At 39.4% G+C, this 11452-nt stretch overlaps 1 protein-coding gene across 1 annotated transcript; it reads right to left on the bottom strand.

The window, feature by feature from the left end:
* Positions 1-2678: 2678 nt before the first annotated feature.
* Positions 2679-5251, bottom strand: LOC124143052 (techylectin-5B-like). Its single transcript, XM_046511847.2, has 3 exons — positions 4927-5251; positions 3827-3929; positions 2679-3560 (listed from the first exon to the last, which is right to left on the bottom strand). The coding sequence occupies exons 1-3, from the start codon at positions 5218-5220 to the stop codon at positions 2905-2907; spliced, it is 1053 nt and encodes a 350-aa protein (XP_046367803.2). The 5' UTR covers positions 5221-5251; the 3' UTR covers positions 2679-2904.
* Between the last annotated feature and the right edge of the window lie 6201 nt (positions 5252-11452).

Below are 11452 nucleotides of genomic sequence, written 5' to 3'. Positions count from 1 at the left end.
ATTTGTAACAGTCATGAAAGATATTATTACGGGAAGAATTATGTTTTCTCGACATGATGTAATCAGGCATGCGTGACGAAAGCTCACGTGCCTTGCATGATATGCCCGTGCAACATGCTACCCTCGAGTATCTCTAAAAGCAATATATACAAACGTTAAAATTGCTTTCTTTAGCTCAGTTTTAAACAGTTATTCCATGACATTGTGTAACCATGACACGAAGGCGATTATCAAACGCCACAAGATGGCAAATAATCGGCATGCATAATGCAGGAATGTCTTGTAATGCCATTGGTCAGATTTTGGAGTATCATCACACTGTCGTAAGCCGTTTAGTCGAGACAGGGACCTTCTTCGTCTCATACGCTGAAAACCCTTTTTAACAAGTAATCGTCTGAAACAGCTGTGGTTGCCCAATCGTCGTTTCAGCACCAGAACCGTCAGAAAGCGGCTGAAAACAGCAAGAACATTAAACTGACTGTTTCGTAATACTATGATGGGGGTTTGGGGTTGTGGGGTGTATCTCTCATGATTTGGTCACCATAAGGGGCAACTTAACAGGGGCTCAGTACATCCGGGACGTTTTGTGGCCAGTCGTCGTTCCTAATTTTGACAAACGCCATCTTGCTACTCAACCTCAGTACATGGATGACAATGCCAAGCCTCATCGTTCGCATGCAGTCGTGGATTACATGGGGGCCAATGCAATAACGCCTCTACCCTGGCCAGCAATGATCCCAGATTTGAACCCCCTTGAACATGTTTGGCATATTCTGGGGCGGCACATACAGGCACGAGATCCACCTGCATTGCATCAGAAGTGGTTGTTGTTGACCAATCAACAGATCCAACGTCTGACTGGAGGCATAAGACGTCGGGTGGAATGCGTCATCCGGGCACGCGGCGGTCATACCCGCAACTGATCTGTTTCACTTGTCAAGTAGAGACGTTAAGGAACATTTTCACATGAAACATAAAACTTAAATCGTTTTCTTAATCCTGCAGCTCCATACTTTTTTTAGGAATTGTCTAAGGTCAAAAACAGCACATGTGTTATCATGTGATGTTTTTGTCAGTAAATGTCAATCACATCTCACCAATATCTTCTTTATTTATCCGATGACATTGGTATCGCCCAGCTCCTGTGGTCAGTCATCCCATGCAATGATTTTTGCCATTTGTCATGGTTCAGAAATAGGGCCGTGCTTAACTTTTTTCTTTGTGTTTATAGTTTTCGATTTCGCATTATCAGGTTGGGATAACAGTGATGCAATTTGTATTTTTTCGACGCATTTACAAACTTACACTGCGTCAAATACGCAGGAATGTTGCGTCACGTTGAACCCTTACTTGACGAATAAATATTCACACTGACACATTACTCTGTAACAACTTACAGGTCCAGAACCGCTGTGAATATGACCAGGACAAGCTGACCTGTCAATGTTTCTTTGTGTATTTTTTTGTCAGAACTCATGCTTTTCATGCATAGGGCGTGGCATGACCAGCCGATTTATAGACGGTAGAATTGACCCGATTCCATCTGGGTGAAGTAAGGGTCGAAGTGGTGTGTTGGGCAAAAGGAACAACTGTTCGACAAACACGTTGCCCAATTTGGTCGATCTGTCATATTCTAGTTACTGTAAGTTTTTAAATAGCGTAAAGATATGTACTATTAACTTGTATACATTCTCGTCGCGATATGGCTGACATATTGCCAATGTGACGTTAAATTTTAACCTTCGCGTTATCATTTAGGAATCAACATGTAACAATACCAAATTCAATTACATTTTGAACAGAAATGGCTGAGGAATGACTTTAAGAAGTTTCATCATTCAGTGTTATCAGAAAGCAAAGGTCAAGTTAAGGTAAAAGTTAATGATATCGCAAACCACGGAAGGTATATGTTCAGCTCCACTACTAACTACACATGTAACAAACTTGCATTCCATTGAGAAACAAAAAAAGCTTAGTTATGGACACAATTAGACTTTTGAATATGGCCATCATGGCGGTCATATTGAAATTCACTCCGCCATTTTTCAAATCAACAGAGGGGCGGTAGGGTAGCCAAGTAGTTAAAGCGTTCGCTCGTCACGCCGAAGACCCGGGTTCGATTCCCGACATGGGTACAATGTGTGAAGCCTATATCTGGTGTCCCCCTTCGTAGTATTGCTAAAAGCGGCATAAAACCATATTCACTCACTCACTCACTCAAATCAACAGAATTGACTGTTGACATTTTAATGCAGGTGAACACGATATTTTTATATGTTTATGTGAAATTAAATATACTAACTTCCTCACCACTGCTTACATCAAATAGTACTTCATTCCTGACGACATATCATTGTCCAAATACGATGCAATGATCATCTGCTGAATCGCAAAAGAAACAATGTTATACAAGAACAATCGTAATGCCATATAACAACTATAATGACGTCATAGCACTGGAACGCACGCGAACTCGTGTTTTAACTATTCTTCACAACAATACACAAGGGGTAGAGCAAATCGAACTTTATTTCTGAAGGAACGGTAAACAAGTGTTTGAATATAATATAATATAATATAATATAATATAATATAATATAATATAATATAATATAATATAATATAATATAATATAATATAATATAATATAATATATATATATAAATCTTTTACCTAAACTATCAATACATTTATAAATGAAACCTATATCTCGAACATTTGTTTTAAACGAAATGTAACCGTTGGATAAATTTACGTAAGCTTCAAATGAATGGTGTGAAACGTGTTGAATTGTATTTGTCACAAACACATGGTATGTTCAGCAATATGACATAATCCCTACTCAATGTGCATATTGGGCGCATGGGACAATTACAGATGATACATTTACTGCAATAAACGCAATTAGATGGCTTTCAAATAGATCGTGCAAGACAACAACAGGTTATCTCCAATAACAGGTATCCAGAACATCTCCTCAGGTAGTCCAGCTCTCTTCCCATCAGGAGTCTCTGACCAAACGCCATTGGGGTTACAGGGGGTGCAGTTCTTGAACCAGAATCCAGACTGGTGTTTTTGAGCACAGTTCAGAGTGCTGTCATCGTTATCATGGTCGAAGGTGGAGAAGGGCTGACCCTTCAATTCACTCAAACAGTCACCACCATGTTTGTCAGGAATTGTATGTCCCCATGTATTTTCGAATGTCATTCTGTACAGGCCATCTTGGGACAGGGTGAAAGATTTGTACATTCGCTGTCTTGTGAAGGTGGTACTCATATCCTTAGTTATAAAGCTGAGCGTTTGATTGCGTCCATTTGTAATGTAACCAATTTTATCGTTTCCAAGCCAGAAGTCCTTGGAAAGGTCACCAAAGCCATCTTTGTATTCTTGCCAAGATCGATAGAAATCGGCAGATCCATAGTTACGCTGTTGGGCATGTGTATAGCCACCGTCTTGCATCAAGCACTTGACTTTGAATGGGGTAGGCGCTATGTTTGGTTGAATTAAGTATATTCCTGACCCCGAGGTATAATGGCCTGTTTTATATCCTTCAGTACAATCTGAAACAATGTAATGCAATTTTGCATGACTCAACAGTATACGAAAAAGAAGCATTGACAAAATATTATAAAGAATTATTGCCAGATAATTTTGGTTCAATGTCAGAGATTTACAGCAGACTATAGAAATGAGACTTTTTCTATTAATTCATGTCATTTTCACTTCCCAACGAACGAATAATCAAAACAGGACCATCTAATATTGCATGTTTTCACCTGTAATGCTTTTGTGTGAAGGACAGTTCAGTTATGATGTAAAATCTTACCCTGCATGATCCTTTCACAGAACTGACCGATGTAGCCACCATAACATTGACAGGTTAGTTTTTCCTGGTTATATTCGCCCCCATTCATGCAGCGGTTCTGGACCTGTAAGTTGTTGAGAGTGATTATTGTTTAAATAAATAATGATTGTTCTTGGTTCCTCCCGACACCAGCATTCCTGCGTATTTGCCGCAATGTAAGCTTGTAAATCAGTCGAAAATGTACCAGTTGATACAACCTGATAATGCGAAATAAAATACATCATCCGTCACAAACTGGAACAATTAAACTGTCTCTTGCCATCACAAATTGATCAAGGGGTTCGAATCCACAGCAACCATATTGACAAATCAATTAATGGCCACTACTGTCTCATTGTTGACTGATGTAAGAACTTTTCTTCATTTGAAAGTTATAGTCCATGTAAATTCATGTCCGATTACTCTCATTTGTACATGAACGTCATACCTGCAGTCGCAGCTTACATTCACAAACATTATCCCAGTTACAGTGTAAAAAGGCACAAAAGAATCAAGCATGAAATGTGACTGTATATATTTTCGACTGACGCTGATTTTCATAGGCGAGGATAGTTAGAGATGTGAAGACATCCCTTAAAATGTTCAACTTGGGTAACAGACCTCCTCATACATGTAATTCGAAAGGATGTCAGTTTGTATCAAAGTGGAATAATTGAATAACTTTATCCTCAACGGGAAAGATGTGTAATTGTTTATGAAGCCAATATTTGGGTCTGAAATGTATATTTAGTTTCCGGTTAAGATATCGCATTTTACAATTGTCATAATAGTTATATTTTGTAGAAGTAGTTCATTGGTATAACACCCAATTCACTCACTGAAAGACTTACAATCAAATTTGTAGCTGTGGGAGAACTACCTGAAGTTTTTATTGCAATTGTTTATCACCAGAAAAAAATATATCCTTACCTACTTATTTTCATCGTCGTCACTACAATATTGCGCTTCATAGTCTGTTTACAAACAGTTAAAAGTACATAATGTATGTCCATAATCTATCCATAACTTGCACCTTTACAGTATCATTGCCTCACAGTATTGTGTGAACAGTTTTTACTTACATTGTAATGGCGCCAATTTCCACTGTAGCAGATTCCTGTCAGGAACATCTCACGGTGAAGCATACACATGTCATCAGTTGCAGACGCGCTAAAAGCCACACATCTGGTTTCTGTGACACACTGAACAGCACACGAGGCAACGCCATGCTTGTCTTCAACTACAGTTTCATTTATGGGAGAGATGAACTGAGTACACTCAGAATATGTTTTGGAGATAATGTTGGTATGATCGCCAGCAATGGTGTTGTAATGAATGAACAATGTGACAATAGCGAACATGGATAGGGTTGCCATAGCTCTTGTAGCAGGGACTGTGTTACTCTTCGACCTGGGATATTAGCAGTAGTGTTCATCGATTCACAGTTACGAAGCAGAGAGATTATATAGCAATACGATATGTTATGATAATTATATGGGAACGCCCTCAAGCTAAAGCAACACTGATGTCATTTATACACATATAATCTTACAAGCTGATTCTGAGAAAACTGTTTCACTATTGGGCAAACACATTTGGTTTAGCTTGAGATTTTATCTGAATTTGTTTTAACAAAAAAGAAATATGTTCTTTTGTTTATAAAAACGTGGTTTTTTTAACTCAATAACATGATAACCATAGCCAGCATACAGACAGTCTGTTTGGTTTGTTCTACATACCGAAAATAGCACTACTATTGAGGTAATTCTGTATACATTGAATATATTCGGAGAAAATTAATGTTCAACTGATTGCAATGCCCGGCTTAATTTAGGAGAAAATACTAAAATTCTTGTAGTAGAACCGGAAATACAATGAAAAGGATGATGCCAAGTTGATGTTGGCTGCCAGATGATCAATTCAACGTCAAGCGTGGTCACCGTTGGGTACGCAGGACACAATAGTCATGTCTCCTCCCCCATAACGAAACTTGGCATATGCATTGTTCATCAGCTTAATAGGTGTCTTTTGCTAGTTTAACCTTTTTTTAAATTTTACTTGTTTATGTTTCCATGGAAACAATTTCGACATACGTCTCAAACGAGGATAGGTTTTGTTTCTGGGCCATAACTTGAAAACCGTTCAATATTTTTCAACTACACTTCGCGTATGTATTGCTCATTAGCTTAACTGGTGCCCTTTTAATTTTTGATTTTGTGGAAATAATACTTATTTTATTATGCCATTGAAACAATTTCGCGGTAGTTTCAAACAACTCTTGGCTTCGTGTCCGAGGCTTAACTCTCAAACTGATGAATATTGCATGAAACGGTGCATCTGTAATGTCCATATGCTCTACTATTGCCTTTTCATATTATGTTCTCATGATCAGTCAAATCCTTTTGATGTAAACTGTAACCCTCCATCTTCCAAGTTGATATTTATTAGAATGCTTTGAAAGGCTGTTCAAGTGACGTACTCAGCCTACGTACTTTCACAAATACATAAGTTTACATCTTTATTGTTGACAAAACAACCTTCGTCAGCTATTAAATATTGCAAAAACAACCATTCAGTACCATCGACTTTTGATTGTCTTAATGAGAAATAATCAGATATCTGCATGTGGATCTAATAACCTCGTGGGGAGTACGGTTTATAGTGGACCCCTGGTACTCCATGGTTGTACGGGCCAACCTAAAAGAAGGTTGTATGATAACAATGTTGAATGTGTGCAATTGTGTCTCTTTGTCATGGATATTTGCTCATGCGATCTACCACTTGTTTGCTAGGTGCAGACGACTAGATTAACAGGCCGCTATGATATATAGGGAATATTGCTGTACGATTGAACAATTACTTCAGTGTACATTGTGTGAAATGGTAGATATATAAAACCAATTTGACAAAAATAATACAGAAGACTCAACCAAGCTCTGATTGGTTGGATGGAAGGTCGATCTGATATATAACGTCGTTCTGACATGACCCGTAATGGGATGTCCTCAGCGAGAACTAAGATGTGATTTTTATGAGTTGACAAAAGACTAATGTAAAACATGTATTATCACATAGCTCATCATATTATTCTGGTCTAGTGTTTATTCTTTTAAGACCGCTGTTGTATGGCAGGAGTACTGATGTGAAGCGTTGGGCAACAAATACTTATATTTTTATGCAAATTGTGCGTTATAGTTTTTGTTCCCCTGCGTTTGTATGGCAGGAGTACTGATGTGAAGCGTTGGGCAACAAATATGTATATTTTTATGCAAATTGTGCGTTATAGTTTATGATCCCCTGTTCTATATTATATCAATGTAACCAAATAAACACACCAAAACAAATTGATCAGTGTTACGATCTTTGGGATTTCATAATCGATTTAAGTGGTAAAACAAAAAATTCATCTATTGACAGTATTGATTTAGTGTTTAGTTCTCGTTTGATTAGCAATTAAACAAGTATTGAAAGCAATTAACGTGACCTTTGATTATTTCTGTTGATATATAATGCATCTGTATATGAATGGCGTCTAACGTGTAACCACCAACATAACAGCTCTCCTATAGGTTTGTAATAAGAGATGGTGCATAACAAATGTATCCAGGCAACCAGCGAAACAAATACCATTGTTTGAGCCAATCTTGTGACGAACGTCTAGTCCTCAAGTAATGATTTACTTTATTCCTAAACAAGTGACGGGTAATGTGTAAGATATAACATATACAAATTATGAAAATCCCTTTACATTATTATCCCCCGCCACACTGTGGCGTCCGTCCGTCCGTCACTTTTCGTTTCCGGAGCAGAAATAAAACAAAAAAATATGAGACATCTTTACCAAACTTGACACAATGATAGGTCTGGTGGTGAGCTTGAGCCTTTCCAAAGTGTGGGATTTAAAAAAAATAAAATTGTTCGAGTTTCCATGGCAACGACTTTGACTTTGACTTTCGTGTCTCAAAGATGGTAACATACTAATAACCACTAAATCTGAAATTGCCAACAAACTTGGTCAAACCATTACTCTTCTTCCAACTTTTAACCTCAATTTCAGAGGTTTCAAAAATAGCAGGAGAATATAAAAGTCAATTTTTAACTCTGATGATGGTGAGGACTATAACGAAACTTTTTCACTCTATGAATTACTTACTGCACTAGGGCAATCTCATGGCACTGCAGTAGGAGCCGACAAAGACATTATCAGCTCCTGAAACACTTGCCGGATGCATGTTTGGAAACGCTCCTTAATATATTTGATAAAATATGGACAACCGGCAATTTTCCCCCTTAGTGGCACAGTGCAATTATCAATTATAGACCAAAACCTGGACATGATCATACAGACCCATCCAGTGACCCTCCAATATCATTAACTAGCTGTGTTTGTAAAACCATGGAGCGCATGATCAACAATCGAGTAGTCTGGTACATGGAGACCAATCACCTCCTGACCGTGATTCTTTCATCACAAGGGATGCAGAATGGAGGATCCTCACCAATAAATATTCATGAGTATATCGAGAATGGCCAATACGACATCGTCTTGATATGACCTCTTCAAATCTGGACTGACAACCCAAGAAGGTATAACCGATATTTGCTTTTATTGCATGTAATTTATTTACACCCACTTGGGTGTCCTACTTCTTCTGCATTAGTTCTTTGATATTACATCTTATGACAGGTTAAAAGGCACTATGGTGTATAAGAAGTGGTGTCAGGAATTTGTTGAGTGACGCCTTAGCAGCAGCAGCAGCCATTGTGTTACCAACAATCCCAACATGGCTGGGTAACCAACAAAAGACGATGTCGTATTGGCCAGTAGCAAGATTATTGTGTAATTCAATGATGTTAAGAAAAATTGGATGTTGACACGAAGTATTTTTATTGCCTGAAGACAGGATAAGGAGTCTGAAAACATAATGAATTCCTTATAATTAAGTTTAGATTGTTTATTTATATACTGAACAGCATTGAAAACGCACCAGCAATAAATCTTGAAATATTACAAAAACAACTTGTGCAATGATCGATTTTAATTAGAACAGACATAGACGGATTATTAAGAAAGACGACAAAGGAAACAGAATACCACACAGTAATTATAGTTACGTCATCAGTGTGAGGAAGACACATAAGGTTAAAATGAAAAGTCAATATCTGGTATGTCCGCCATTGGCAGCAACACAGGCCATGCAACGTCTTTTCATTGATCGAATAAGTCTGCGAATAGTGTTCTGTGGGATAGCATTCCACTCTTGACGTAGTGTATCTTAAAGTTCTCTCAGGTTCCGTACTTGCGGACGACGTGAGAGGCGTTGACCCAGGTAATCATATAGATGTTCAATTGGCGATAGATGGGTGACAGGGCTGGCCATGGAAGCAGAGGCACATTATTGTTCGCTAGGTACTGTGTTGAAACACGTGCCGTGTGCGCTCTTGCATTATCTTGCTGGAAGGTGGGCATATCCTGGTGCTAATGAAAGAATGGGATGACGTGATTTGCCATTATTGTTATTCCCGAAGTAAAGGGCATTAACTCTTCCACGACAAACATAGAGCTCTGTTCGATGGTTATGACTGATGCCGCCCCACACCATGACACTCCCTCCCCCCCCCCCCCCCCCCCCACCCCCCCCTGCTGGTATCTGCTCAGTAGCCTGAGGACTGTTGAATGATGGCACTGAAACCGTTGTGCAACGACTCTACTTGACGTACCAACTTGAAGCATGCCCAAGGCACGTTCACGTTCCTCTGCTGTTAATCTTGGCATTTCTTGTGTCAGTACCCTTTACGTCTGCAGCAACAAGTGATGTGGTTTTTAAAAGTCTGTCTTTTATAGCCCTATTCTGCATGCTTCCCTTGAAACAAAACACGTTTTCCATGATGCGCACGCAATTTGTTGCATTTTGGCGTTGTCGCTCACAAAAAATTTAGGAATGTGTTTTGACGAGCTGTTCTTCTTCATGCTTCGTCCAGAACGTCGTATATTACTCATTCAATTATATATTTTCATATGACATAAGCCCGGATAAAAATACATCCATTTTCATGGTGGTGCGTTTTCAATGCTGTTCAGTATGTATTCTAGAGCAGTTAATATGGCCTTTGACTTAGCTGTAAAAATTGAAGAGTCATCTGGTTATCTCGTTGATATAGTTCTGGATCCAAAGATAGTGGCGCTGGCAACAGCACGTCTATCCTTGGATCCATCTGTAAATATTGATTTGTAAGTATTATATTCGTTTCTTACATCATTATATTCTTGTTGATATTGTAGTTGAATAGTGTCAGATTTCTTTAGTTTAGATAAGGTAAGATCCATCTGTGGATTTACCAATTGCCAAGGAGGAGAAGAAAGCAGGCGAGAAGGAGACATATTTTCAAGTTTATTTCCAGCAGCAGAAATAAAAAGGTTTAATTCTATTCCGAGAGGCGAAAGGAGATTAAATACAAAGCTGTAGAATTGGACTCATAACAATATAACTTTGTGATGTACTGTATCGAAAGTTTAATACGGCGCTGTTTAAGAGATGGCTCATCGGTCTCAATGTACAAACTGTCAAAAGGGGAGGTTCGGAAAGATCCAAGACAGAGTCCTATAACTTGATGATGGATTGAATCTAAAAGTTTAAGGGTGCTTTTAACATGCTCCACCATAGATGAAGGAGCAATTGTCGAGTTTAGAACGGACGAGTGATACATTACCCTGTCCGGAAAAATGAAATTTGATGATAAAAAACAAAGCAGATGACAATAAAACTGATCGCACAAACGCATCACGGCAACGGCCATGGTAACCCGATGCAGGTGAGTTCCGTGCAAATTGAAATGCACATGCGTTCCCCCATTTCTTGCACTATAAAAATCCACCCAGATCGGATAACATTCATTCGTTATTGAATTGCTACCACATGCAAGGATTGACAGGAAATCAGCGACACCAAGCCCTTGGACGATTGCAAGCTGGACAAACCGCCCGGCAAGTAGCCAGTGCACTTCAAGTCCCCGTAACGACGATATACAGGCTCCAGCAACGGTACCAGACCACCAACACTACAGATTACCGACCACGTAGTGGAAGACCAAGGGTCACCAACAGACGTCATGATCGTCAGATTGTGCGACTGTGTTACTGCTGCGGAAACTGCTCCACAGACCATGGGGACACACCAGCGACACATTAGTGCGGACACCGTGCGTCGACGATTAACGAGCAGACACATCCACTATCACAGGCCACACCGAGGACCCATTCTGACACCACGTCATCGCCGGGACCGTCTTCAGTGGGCAACACAGCGCCAGCATTGGCGCCACCAGCAGTGGAGAAGAATCCTCTTCTCAGACGAGAACCGTTACTGTATCTCAACAGCAGATGACACAGAGAGAGTTTGGCGACGCCGTGGGGAACGTTATTCGAATGCTTATGTTGTTGAGAGAGACTCGTTGGATGAGCATCATGGTGTAGGGTGGAATTGGTCTTGCACAGACGGTCGGCCATGTGGTTTTCCAGAACATCTGTCCAGGGAGAGGCAATGGTGTCACAGCAGCTCGGTACATTGATCAAGTCTTGAGACCACATGCCATCTTTGGATAAATAAT

The sequence above is a fragment of the Haliotis rufescens genome, unplaced genomic scaffold, assembly GCF_023055435.1.
Source record: "Haliotis rufescens isolate VD_foot unplaced genomic scaffold, xgHalRufe1.0.p SCAF_4, whole genome shotgun sequence".
NCBI classification, from domain to species: domain Eukaryota; kingdom Metazoa; phylum Mollusca; class Gastropoda; order Lepetellida; family Haliotidae; genus Haliotis; species Haliotis rufescens.
The sequence above is the reverse complement of the archived record's forward strand: the minus strand, read 5'-3'. Positions and strand labels throughout refer to the sequence as shown.